This window comes from Podarcis melisellensis (genome assembly GCF_964234715.1).
Source record: "Podarcis melisellensis genome assembly, chromosome: 5".
In the NCBI taxonomy this organism is placed as follows: Eukaryota; Metazoa; Chordata; class Lepidosauria; order Squamata; family Lacertidae; genus Podarcis; species Podarcis melisellensis.
Genome location: NC_138537.1, coordinates 79,908,129 through 79,921,526, shown reverse-complemented (window position 1 = coordinate 79,921,526; position 13,398 = coordinate 79,908,129). Strand labels below are relative to the sequence as shown.

The 13,398-nt window shown below is 42.8% G+C and overlaps 1 protein-coding gene across 3 annotated transcripts in view; it reads left to right on the top strand.

The window, feature by feature from the left end:
- Positions 1-13,398, top strand: part of LOC309371094 (heparan-alpha-glucosaminide N-acetyltransferase-like) — a 179,298-nt gene that overhangs the window by 131,944 nt on the left and 33,956 nt on the right. For all 3 annotated transcript variants that reach the window (XM_081913663.1, XM_081913664.1, XM_081913665.1), the window contains 2 exons: positions 2,367-2,493; positions 5,984-6,070. In XM_081913663.1, the coding sequence (XP_081769789.1) occupies positions 2,367-2,493; positions 5,984-6,070 (214 nt within the window). The remainder of the gene's footprint in view (positions 1-2,366; positions 2,494-5,983; positions 6,071-13,398) is intronic.

The following is a 13,398-nucleotide window of genomic DNA, read 5'->3' as shown; positions in this document are numbered from 1 at the left end:
GAAGTATTTTGAAGCACATTAGATTCTTTGAAACTTTTCTTCTTCAACTGGGTAAACTTTGTAGAGTTTCTCTACTGCTTGCACCTGCAAGTTAGCAAAGATTTTTAATATGAGATACAGAGAAAGTCAATAGTTATTTGTTTATACATTTCATTGTACACACCATACTTCTGCTGCAGAATTGATTTAAAGCCAGTGGTGATTGGTTGTCTATTAATGGTAGAGAGAATTTTTGCAAAATTGCTTGCAACAGGAAGTTAGCGTTCAGGTTCTTCTGATGCACCCGAAGTGCAATAAAAGGGACTTGTGACACCTTGATTTCAGTTGATTGGGAGGAAATGATATGCCACAGAAATACAATAGATAGAAAGAAGTGTTCTTGAAAGTGTAAAAAGATGGATGCAGCTTGTTCCTCCATTTCAGATTGCTCATGACAGAGTGTGATTCTTTAATCTCTTTCACTCCGTGGAAGCTAATATGTGGCCATAAATCACACACATCAACTTCTCGAGGAATAAAACACTCTTTTTCCCAATGAACATTGGACCACGACCCTGAACTATTTAAAAAGAAATGCATGCTTTCATGCACAGAGGTGGAAGCCAGGTTTAACATGGCCACGTTGGCTGTGACCCATGAAGAATGGGTCAGGATCATAGCCTTCATTTAAGGCTATGATCCTGACCCGTTTTTCATTTTGCATCATTTGTTGAAATGGTGTTCCTGCCACCTTTTAAAAAGTTAAATTAGGAGAAGCCTAGCTGAATGAATTTTCAATACCCAGAACTCCTATGTTTTCCACTCTAAGCACTGACAATCTGGTACCAATTTCATGCACATATGTGCAGTTGTATTAGTGGAATCAGCTTAGCATAAAGTGAGTGATGGAATATGCATTCTACACGCTCTTAGAAGCTGTGCAGAAACTGCAGTTGGGGAGACGTGTGAAAAACTAGCTCCATGTTTTCAGATTAAGTTTTCTATAGCGCCAGTCATAGGCAAATGGAATCAAGTTGATTTGTTAAGTTTGTAGGATTCTAGGGAGGGTGTTCATTCTCACAAGCATTGGTGAACCACATTAGCAGTTTTTTGGAGTGAGCCTTGAGGAGTGGCTCATCCTCCTGACGACTTTATGAAATGCACCTGCAGTTTAGACACAACATGAAGAATTTGCAAACATACGAACTACAATTTTTGCTAAGGCTACTGTGTGCCTCACAAGGCAAGGTTCTGCATTTTCCAAGAAATGCTGGAGACAGATTTGAGTAACTGCTGGTTTGCAGTTTGCTAAGGGTGAGTAACCATTGCCTCTTTGCTCTAGTATTCCTTACTGCAATCCAAGATCGTTTTGCCACAGACAGGATCTAATTTAGTTAAGTGAGCATAAAATCTCCCATATTCCATTTTAAGAGCGTTACAAGCAGCAGACTAGGCTTCCCCAATGCCCAGCAATACATTTTTCTTAACCATTTCTTGCATAATAACCAGCTAGAGGATGGGTTCACATTAGGGTTGCCATATGTCCTCTGCTTCCAGGACACATCCTCTTTATCATGGGCAAAGTCGTCATCACGATTCATAGTTAAAAGTAGAAGTTGGCAAATGTCTCCTCTTTTTTTGCTCTTCAAAATATGGCAAACCCAGAGATAAACACAAATGTCTGCTCACTACCTTGTGGATTTTAGTTTGTCTTTAAAAATGCTATTATACCTCTATTGCCACCCACAGCTATATTGTGCAGTTGCAGCCCTGCCAACAGGTAAACAATACCTGTTTTCTGCTTGGAAAGCAATATTTGAAATTTGAGGGTTACATTCTGAGTGTATATACTTTCAGTGAGTAAAAGCTAAAATTTTGTTTTGTGGGAAAATGCAGCTTTGTTGGGGATGAAGCCACACAGTAAATATTGACACAATAGAACCGGTTTTATATTCTAATCATGATACCATCCTCCACTGTTTTCAGAGACGGAAAAAGCAAAGGCACATCAAACATTTGAATTAGTAGAGATGTGTTTTGTAGATATTTTGCGGCAGATGGTGCATCTCAATTAGGGAAGCATGTTTTCAGATTGCCGTATTCTAATGCATTTTAAAAATTATATCTCATTCTGGGGGAAGATCAGAGAGGCAACAAAAACCATGATTGCCAGAATTAACAGAGCTTTTTGGCTTTCAGAGATCAAAAGGATCATTACATTTAATGGTGCATGTGTAGTAAATGCTATTCAGGAGTTGAAAATAAGCTCACTAATTCGTTTTCAAATTCTTGTCATATCAGACTGGTCTTGTGACGAAAAATAAAATCAGTTCCGGTGCTTGGAAAACTGACAGCTGCAATTAATATTGTGTGTGTTCTCTCTGCAGAGGTTACCTGGGCCCTGGGGGGATAGGAGATGATGGAAAATACCCTAACTGTACTGGCGGTGCAGCGGGGTACATTGATAAGTTGGTGCTTGGAGAGGACCACATATATCGCTACCCCACATGTAAGGTAATTGATTATCTGCAGGGCTGGCTTGGTGAAGTGTTTGTAAGTGCTGGGCTTATCTGGCCTTTGGCTTTTATATGATAACATCGCTTAGCTATTCCCTTCCTTCTCCTGTCAGACATTAGCCAGGTGCAGCCAAACAAAAGGAACACTTATTGTGGCACCGTTATCATACTGATTTTTTCCCCTCACCCCCAGAGGATGAAAGAAATCTAGTGTGAAAGCAGTGTTAAGGTTTGACAGTCAGGAGTTTCAGAGTCAAGTTCACAAGCAATCTCAGCTCTTTGGGATTTACCTTTGCATATAATATTATAAGAAACACCACAATTTAGCTGGACAAATGCTCTCCGTCTGTCCTGTCTCTAATCCAGATGTTTCAGGAAGTGTTAATACCTCTGTGTATTAAGAACATTTGACAGAGCATTAATTCCTGGTCTCTAGAAACTGATCTCCTTTTAAATTCAGTGGTACCTCGGGTTAAGAACTTAATTCGTTCTGGAGGTCCGTTCTTAACCTGAAAGTACAACTTTAGCTAATGGGGCCTCCTGCTGCTGTTGCGCCGCCACCGCACAGTTTCTGTTCTCATCCTGAAGCAAAGTTCTTAACCCAAGTTACTATTTCTGGGTTAGCGGAGTCTGTAACGTGAAGCGTCTGTAACCTGAAGCGTCTGTAACCCGAGGTACCACTGTATAATTTTCAAGTTGCTGGATATATAGATCAGGCGTTTCTAATTTTTGTATCCTTGAAGGGGTACTGTAATCTTCAGAGAGTCACCCAGTGTCTAAAAGTGTCTTTTGTTGCATGAAACAACTTGCCATACTTAACAGCAGTTCTGCGCTCCATAGTAAGAAGCTGGCATCATCTAGCACCTTCCAGTGTCCAGCGTTTTATATCCAAAATCCAAAAGGGAGCTGGGGCATTGAAAAGTGGAGCACCTGCCTTGCACACATTTATATTTTTCTGAAAAGTGAAGTTGTGCGTGAGCTTTTTGCTTTCCCCCTTCAGTGATAGAACATCTGCTTTGCATGCAGAAGGTCCTCGATTGAATCCCCGGCATCTCCAGGTGGTGGTGAACCCTCTGTCTGAACCCTGGATTGCTGCTGCCATTCAATTTAAGTAATGGTGTGCTAGATGGACCCATAGCCTAACTCAGTACTGTACAAGACAGTTTCCTATGTCTTGTTTAGAATTTAGGAGGACTGTTAGAGGCCTGTTAAAATCCACTTGATGGCTGTATGTGGCTTAGCAGGCTACCAGCTGGCCATTTTTGAATAGTCAGAAGAAGAAGAAATCAAACTAGCTTGTCAAACACAGTGGTGTTTAGATCTTCTGTCATTGGATGCCTTGCCTACAAACAGAACTACTGGCACCGGCAATAAAATGCTTTCTATCTGATACTTTGGAGGCCCTAGACAGCAACTAGTTTTCTTAAGAGGGCCAGGGCACAGGCTAATGAGTTACCAGTTTTCCCATAAAGTGGCTGCAGTAAGCCCATCCCTTCCTCTGCCGTTCTGATGAGGCAGTTGGCTTCTGGAATGCTGAAGGAACGCCGTTGCTGCGGTGATGCTAGGAACAGGAGTGGCAGACCAACAGAAGTGAAGACAGTTGTGGGAAGAAAGCAGGCAGTGAAAGGAGGCTGAGTGGCAGCGTGGGACTAAGAGCCTAACCCGGTGACAGTGCTATGCTGGCAACTCTCACAAACTACATTGGCTGCTCTCTTCATGTTCCTTTTTAACCTTTGGATTGGCAAGTCAGAGAGGCAAGGTTCGCCTCAAGGACAGCTAAGCAACAGTTCTTACTGTCAGAAAATTGTAGATTTTTAGTTCTGTATACATTTTTGCTCAATTGCTCTGTGGAATGATTTAGATGGCTATGCACTAAAATGCAGTGCTAAAAGGCAGCGAAGTACAGTAAAATTCTAGGTATATAAGGATCAGGGAGCAAGAGGAAGCTCTGGGAAGTTTGTTGGTCTTGAATCTCCAAGCGGGCTGACTTTTCACAACCCTGTATCAGAACAGTGGCCCATCTAGCTCAGAATATTTATTAATCCTGGCTAGCAGTGGGTCCCCAAATTGCCCCCCCCATCTGATATCCTTTAACTGCCAGTGCCACAGAATTGGCCAAGGACCCAATATCAGGCAAGGATGTGCTCTTGGTGAAAATCAATCAGTATTTTAGTGCAAAATTTTTCTCTCTCTTTGCAATTTTGCCTAATATGCAGATTTTTGCAAAGCAATTTCCCCTAATATAGTGCATCCCCCCCCCTGTTATTTTCACTAATACATGTATCTTATGCACACTTTTCTGGCGTACATGTGTTTTTATACATGTTACTTGCATGTGTGCAATGATTTGAGATCCGTAAAGCTGGAAAGACTTGAGAGGGGACCTCTTTTTCCTCATTCCCTGCTTTTAGTTGACACTTCTCCCCGCCAAAAACCCCCATAACTGGTATTGTCAAAATTTCTGCAAAAGTAGATACACAATCTTAGTTTGAAATCTTACTGAATTCTGAATATTCATGGCATCTCTACGAGCTGGTGATCTGTAGTGTCCAGCAGTAGCATAAGGCAAATTTTGCTGTGTCCAATAAATATATAATGAAGTTGAAATATATAACAGTAGAGTGTTCCCTCATTATGGGTGGATGGATTCTGCAGATTGTCAGCTTCCCATATAGCTGCTGTAAACCTCCCAAGAGTTTAAAAACACCTTGTGAAGAAAGCTGACTGGTAACCACCACATGTCTCAAATCTGTAACTAGCCTGCCATTTCTATGGGCAACTTGTTGAGGCTTCTGTGATTATTATTATCATTCACATAATTTCTATACCGTTTTATATTTTATGTTCTTAACCACAATGCTATATGAACTGCTATCAGTGTTACAGATTTATGTGATGCCTGCTTATTCCTAATGTTTTTGTTATTGCTTCAAAATAAATTGGGGGATGAAATGAAGCGAACAATTATATAACATTTGTATTTGTATAATCGCTTCAGAGAAAAGATTTGGATCAGCAGCGAACATTGGGGTCTCAAATTTCAGGGGTGCGCTGTGCCACACCAAAATTCATCCACCGCCCACCTCTCATACTCCATTTTAAATCATAGTTGTGGTGTCCCTTGCAGCCCCTCCCAGGGCCCAGGGCCAGTGCAACCAAACTGGTTGCGCTTCCCTAAATCTGCCTCTGTTTGGATGCCTTTGGTATAGAAATGGTAATTTATTTTTAAAAGGGAGTTACATTTTTCTGGCACAGGATAAATGAACAAATGAGCCGGCTGCCTCTGAACTTCTTGCATTAATGACTGCGTTTGATTCAGTGAATAGATATGCATATTTAAGGAAGTGAGACAATTTGGATGTATTCCACATTGTCTTATGTGGCCGACATTTATTTTGTGACCTGTAATATTGTAAATTGAGAGGCTGCCTGCTGTTTTAGATCTTGGGAGTTTTGAGTAACCAAAGCAATGTTTTCTTTCCTGTTAGGAGCTGTACAAAACCACTCAACCTTTTGATCCTGAAGGCATTTTGGGTACAATCAACTCCATTCTGATGGCTTTCTTTGGACTTCAGGTAATTTGACGTGTTAAAAGTACTGTGGTCAATGCACTGTACACACGAGGTTCTTTTGGATTCACATGACCAGATTTTCCTCATCTCACACAGTAGCAGCCATGGGCAGCTGGGTTGTGAGAAGGTACACTCTACACTGTAGAATGGATGCCTCCCTTAGCTTTGTTGGTGTGTGTGATGGGCAAGGGACAGTAATAGGACCAGTTTGCAGAGCTATTTGAAGCCACCAGCTGGTTATGGAACAATGGAGGAAGGGCAGGTACATGGAACAATATTGTTCATCAGAGACAAACTGCACATGATGGATGTGCAGTCAGGTGGATGTGACCCCTAAGTTTTTACTCATAGCCACAGTAAAAAGCAGCAGTCTGTTCCAGATGTTCGTGCTGAGAGGAAGGGGCTGCTTATCCCGTTACCTGTGGGTGTTTGATCTCATTAAAATTATCCTGTCTTGAACTGTCCCCCACCCCCCCAGTGGATGGATACTCATCTCTTCCCTGCATGGAGCTAAAGGCAATTCAGATGGGGAAAAGTAACAAGTGCCACCATCCTGCTAGCCCTCCACACTCATGTACTTCCCACAGCTGCTTCGGGTATTTAATAAAAAACCTTTGGGGAAAAACATTTACTTGGCTGAGCATCATATGTAGCTTGACGCTTGAAAAGCATATCCCCCAGTGAAGAGATGATGGTACACTCTGTTCCCGCTACTGCATTCCCTAGGAATGAAATCTGTCTCAATGTTGTGTCAGAACCAGACCACAGAGGCCAAAGGGATTTATCTATTAGTCTGATGTAGGAAAGTGGTTCTGAAAGGGGATCATCCTCAGGCACATCAGTAGAACTTTATGTGGGGGACAGTTATGAAATAATAATAGTAGTAGTAGTAGTAGTAGTAGTAGTAGTAGTAGTAATACCCTACCCATCTAGCTGGGTTGCCCCAGCTGCTCTCCTCGGTGGCTTCCAACACATATAAAAACGTCAAACATTAAAAACTTTCTGATACAGATACCTTCAGATGTGTTCTGAAAGTTTTGTAGTTCTTTATCTCCTTGACTTCTGATAGGATGGCAACACTTTCCCTCTATAGGAGTGGTGTTTTTTAATGCACCCTAAATATGTTTCTTTGTTTTTCTGTCCCATCTTTCCTCAAATAGAGAGCAGCTCCCATGGAATTTCCTAGTATACTACTAGCCTTCTGTATACTACTAGCCAGATTCAGACTTGTGGTGTTGAACTTCAACAATGGTATACCGCATGGTATTCTTTGGGTCCAGAAATGTTGATGTTGAAAGAAAGATCTGCAGGCAGGAATCTGCAGTTATTTAGCATCCTGCTTTTGAGTCTTTCCTGCATAATCCTTGTGGATTTTTTTACTGCAGGGCAACATTTTCCATATGGCAAAAGCAACCAAGAGTCCTGCAGCACTGTAAAGACCGACAAATTGATGGCGGCATAAGCTTTCCTGGACCAGAGTCCATTTCATCAGATGCCACAATCAATTTGTTCATCTCTAAGTTGCTGCAAGACTCTTGGTTGCTTTTGTTGCGATGGACTAACACAACTAGAAATATTTTATATGTCCAGTTCTCTATGTAAGACACAAAGTTGCATCAGAAACAGCTTGTGTGGACCTTTTCACTTTGTGACCCTCCTGTCCCTTAATATTGCCTGTGAAGTGACTTTATGAGAAAAAAGAGGCCCAGCCATTTTGTGTATAAGCCCATAATGGATCAATAACAGAGAGGTGTTTTTTTTTTTTTTAAAAAAAAGGAGAGCAAGAAATCTTGTTTCCTTTTCAGCATTTTTAAAAAAGATATTAATTTGTTTAGCAGATGCTGCACATCATGGGAACATGAAGTAAACCAAGTAAAAAGCACGGCCTCTTTTGTATGAGATGTTTAAGAAAATTGGGTGTTTCGTAAATACATGGAAAAGCTGCTTTTTAAAGGCGTCTTTTATGGCTCCCTTGGTCAGAGGATATTTACCCGTAGAATTTTGAAACCCAAAGCTCATTACAACTTTATGGGACTCTTGTTTCCTAATTTTATGAGCACAGTTAATTCTCAGGCTTGTATGAGGTGTCAGGTCTGTCAGCTGGGAGAGGCAGAGGGAGGATTACCAAACAAGTCTGAGAGGCTCGTTCCCCCACAATGTTCCTCACTGGCTCTCAGGACCCTTTCAGCAGAGTCCTCCTTCAGGACAGCTGCTGCCTGACATCATGGTGCAGGCTAGAATTCCCTGCAGATGTTTGCTGTGTAATTTGCTGAGAGTGGTTTTTGAAACCAGCCGGGTATTGAGACTTCGGTCTTAACCAATTATTGCTGTTAAAGGAAGAGCTTTTCAAAGCTGATCAGCTTCCATGAGTCAAGTGAGGGAAAGGTACATATGAGATCTGCAGGAATGAAAAATAGTGACATACACAATGTGGGACCATTTGTCTGTTTTTGGCTCTTCGTAATTTCTACTCTGACTGGCAGTGGCTCTTCAGAGTTTGAAACAGAGTCATTCTGTGGAGTCATTCTGAGCCTGCCAAACTTTTGCCCTGATCCTGCTATGCTTGTGTAAAATAGGTTGTGTGCCTGTAGCTCACAGATCATTGTTATGGTGCTGATCAGCTATTCAGGGTTGTAAGTCACTGTGGGTTGACCAGGGCAAGATAAAATGACTAACAAATTTAATAAATAATAATAATTCAGGGAAGGAGCAGGCAGAGTGACAGTAACCAAGCCTCCACTTCCAAACAGCTAATTGAATCTCTCCCCAGTTTTCTCATTAGAGTTGGTTCAGAAAAGAAACTTTACATGTAACTGGTTGCACGCTTCTCCTTATCTGCCTACTTCTGTACAACACACGCTCTATAGATGTCTCTAGGTCTGCATGACTGATACAGTGCAAATGCTTATTTAGTGCTCCTGAGGAATATTTTTTATCTAATAATGGTGAGATTTTTTCCATTTGGTGGTTGTACTGATTTCTCCTTCTTTCTGAAGGTAATTAGGCCCTTTTTATTCTGCCTGCACTCAGTTCTCTGACTGTTATGGCTGAACTGTTAAGAATCTGCTCTTGATATTTGCAAATTTTGTAGTGCAGCAAATTTCTGCAATCCCTATTCAGTGATAAAGATGGTGAGATGTGTTGAAAACTCTCTAATGGATAGCACTCACTCAGCCAATGCTTGTGGGGTGGCTCTGTGGGACATTTCCCTTATTTAGCCGTTTAAGTTATCTGGGCAGTATTCCATAGTAACGCTTATATTTTTTGTGCTTTGGCTGGGCCTCTATAAAGCATTGTAAAGTGTTAATGGTGAAAACATGTGCATTAAACATCCCAGTTTAGGTGTTTTATTTTTGTTCTCCTACACGTCATGCCTTCTTTCCAATGTTTTAGCTCCTGCTGGAATCAGTAAGGTAAAATAAGCTTCACTTTGACTGCTTAAATCCTCTTATTCCTAAAGAAACAGCTGCACAGTTGGTGATCATGTCCTGACCTACTGTGGCAGCAAACCTCACTGTTAATGATAGAGACCACCTCCTGGTGATAATCATTACTAGTGCAGCACAGTTATTTGCTCTTTATTCCAGCAGAAGACTGTGGGCAGGCACAGATGTAGCATTAGGGCTCTCTTAGCAGCTTCCCTGCTGCATTAGAGGGGCAAGATGTGTGCTTTGTATGTTGGTGTTAGTATTCTGTTCCACTAGTCCCCACCCCAACAGTATTCATGTAATGGCGATGCTGTTCTATGGTATCTCCATTTGTACTCGCAGGGTCACCTGCCTCAGTCTCACCTGCCTCAGATGTAATGGAGATATAGAGTTGGTTACCATCTCCATTAAGGGACGCGGGTGGCACTGTGGGTTAAACCACAGAGCCTAGGACTTGCCGATCAGAAGGTCGGCAGTTTGAATCCCCATGACAGGGTGAGCTCCCGTTGCTCGGCCCCTGCTCCTGCCAACCTAGCAGTTCGAAAGCACATCAGAGTGCAAGTTGATAAATAGGTACCACTCTGGCAGGAAGGTAAACAGCGTTTCTGTGTGCTGCTCTGGTTCACCAGAAGTGGCTTAGTAATGCTGGCCACATGACCCAGAAGCTGTACGCCGGCTCCCTCGGCCAATAAAGCGAGATGAGCACCACAACCCCAGAGTCAGTCGCGACTGGACCTAATGGTCAGGGGTCCCTTTACCTTTACCATCTCCATTACATCTGAGGCAGGTGAGGCTGTGCAAGCCCTGGGCTGGAGTCTGGGTACCATGGTGGGCTGGATGAGGGTGAGTAAATTGAGCTTGAATCCTGGAAAGATGGAGGCCCTGTGGTGATGGTTCCTATGTCTGGGAAATAAGCCGATTGCACTCCCTCTGAAGGAGCAGGTCTGTTGCTTGGGGATGCTCCTTGATCCATCTTTGACAACCAGGGGCCCAAGTGACCTCTATGAATAGGAGTAAAGGTAAAGGTACCTCTGACCATTCGGTCCAGTCGTGGATGACCCTGGGGTTGCATGCTCATCTAGCTCTATAGGCCGAGGGAGCCAGCGTTTGTCCACAGACAGCTTCCGGGTCATGTGGCCAGCATGACTAAGCCACTTCTGGTGAACCAGAGCAGTGCACAGAAACGCCGTTTACCTTCCCACCGGAGCAGTACCTATTTATCTATTTGCACTTTGATGTGCTTTTGAACTGCTAGGTGGGCAGGAGCAGGGACTGAACAATGGGAGCTCACCCCATCACAGGGATTCGAACTGCTGACCTTCCGATTGGCAAGCCCTAGGCTCTGTGGTTTACGCCACAACGCCATCCACGTGCACCTTCTTTAAAAACCTCACTAGCTGATAGGGAAGTACTTATGGCTTCAGCAGCGTTGTGATCATGCAAGTCAACTTTCAGTTCACTACAGCACGCTAGTATTAATTTGATACCTTGTTGTTTCCAGAGAGATGAAATCTCATTTTTTTAGCTAAATCTGCAGCCTTCAAATCCATTTCTTTTCCAGAGAAGCTGTCCTGATGTCAGTAGGAAATATTCAGGAATAATGAAGTTGGATGAATTTGTTCCTCTAGGAAATATTTTTTTAAAAAATGTATGCCCCCATCAGCTGCAGTTAAGTGGCATTTGTTCTGCCAATATTATTTAGATGGTGGTATAATTTTTTGACAACTAAGCAGGCAGAAACTTTCACTCACACTCCCCAAGCATAAAAATTGGGGTTGTTATTAATGCATATGGAAAATTAGTTTTGGAAAGGAGAATTTTCCCACACTTCTGAATAGCTGTTGAGCGAAAACTGCTGATTAACAGAACACAGCCTCATTGCCACTTCAGCTTTGCCAATTGCCATGACTGTAATATTGTCTTCCCACCAACAGTAAAATAAAATTCCCATCAGCTACAGCCAGGGCAATGTTTGGTCCCATATGCTGTGCTCTTCAATAAGCAGAAATCTGCCTTCATAAAAACAGTAAGGCAGTCCAAATCCAGGCCTGGATCACATCATTCACTCAGGACAAAATAGTCAATCTAATCAGTTTTGCCTCTGATACCCAAACTAGTTGAATGATGATTTTCAGTTCTACAAATCCTACTGCAAGTCATACATTGTGGGGAAAGGTTTCTACTAGTGAGAAACATACTGGGCTGGACAGTGGCAGAGTAAGCCCGGAGCGGCAGCCATGCAGTGCACCCAGGGGTGGCCGATCCGCCGCACAGGGGGCGGGGCAACCTTCCGCTGCAGCAGTGTTTGTGTGATCCTCTGCTTGCGGTGGGCTCCTCCGCTCGCAGCTGCATCAGTGGCGGGATCTTCCGCTTGTGGTGGCAGGTTCCTCCACTCGTAGTAGTGGTGGCAGGATCCTCTGCCCACAGCTGCAGCAGTGACGGGATCTTCTGCATGAGGCTGTGGCGGTGCGATGGCGGCAGCTAGCGATGGCAGCGGCTAGTGCCACCACACATGGGGGCAGCAGGTGAGCATTTTTGTCATCCCCCTCAGAGTTGGCACCCAGGGCAGACCGCCCAGCTGCCCTCTTCCTCTGCCAGTGGGGCTGGATGCAGAGGTGCTCCTGTGCAACTCCACTTGTACAGTGGTATTTTCCAGACTCCTGACTTCCCTACATACCCTTTCAACACCCCCAAAAGCTGCTCCTGAGAGTTGATGCACCTTCTGGGGGAAGCTGTAGAGGGATGGGGGATTCAGTAGAGCTATATTGCACAAGCAGAAATATCTTTGGATCCAAGTCATGGGTTATCCAAGAAATCTCAGAGCCTATATTGCCTTTCCTTTTTGTTACAGGAATGATTCACACACAGCTGATATACTGGGAAAACAGAATGTGAAGGATAGGTCTGTCAATAGCTATACGGAATGTTACGGAAACCGAGCCTTCGTTTTCCACCTCAGTTTACTAATGTGTACCAGGTGCTGGGGACAAGACACAGGTGATAGTCCTCACCTTTATGCCTTGCTTGCAAACTTCAAGGGGCTTCTGGTTGCTTTCAGAGTGACCAGGGAGTCCCAATCTGCTGTGAGGTGTGTTCCTCTTGACTTTGATCAGAATGCTGTATTGGAATATAAGGTGTGTGGAACGTGAGGATTAATAAATGGATAGAGAAGGGTGATGGGAGAAGGAAGCGCAAATGAAGGAATGGATAGAATGTGTAGTTTAACGAAGGGGGTGGAGGTTTGGTTTGGTTTGGGGGCTCATCCACATCTCAGCCCACCACTGATATATGTCCCCTGACAGATTACTGCAGAGGCAATGTGGTCTTTGACATAAAAAAGTTTGCCAAGCCCCAGACTGGATGGACATTGGCCTCATCCACCAAAACAGTTCCTCTTTTCTTAAGTGACTCTATATCCAGAGGTATAATGGGGGTAATGCGAAGCAGTGTGTGGTTCAGATATTAACTGTTTTGAAAAAAATATAATATTCCTCAGCAGTGGGTTTACTTCACAATACATGATTTAATGTTTATAACATTTTGTTATAATTGGAAATCGGAAATGTAATAACTACAGGGCCCACCCTTAAAGCATAAGGGAGAATTTTCATGTGAGTGGACTGAAACGACTATGAGGCAATAGATTTTCAGCTTTGTTTCTTTAAAAAACAGTCTTTATGTTTATTTCATGTGTTATAATCTTTAAAACACATGCATAGTAAACAAAGATTATTATTATTATTGGTTTTATTTTTTTTAAAAAAAACTTCATTGAAAGGCAGTGGCTGACAACATCAGTCCTTTTTTTCTTTTCTTTTGCAGAACAATAAAACAAATACATTTCCTAAATTGAGATAAAGCCTTGATGAATTGGGAAGTGGAGATGATAAGCTATGCTTCTTG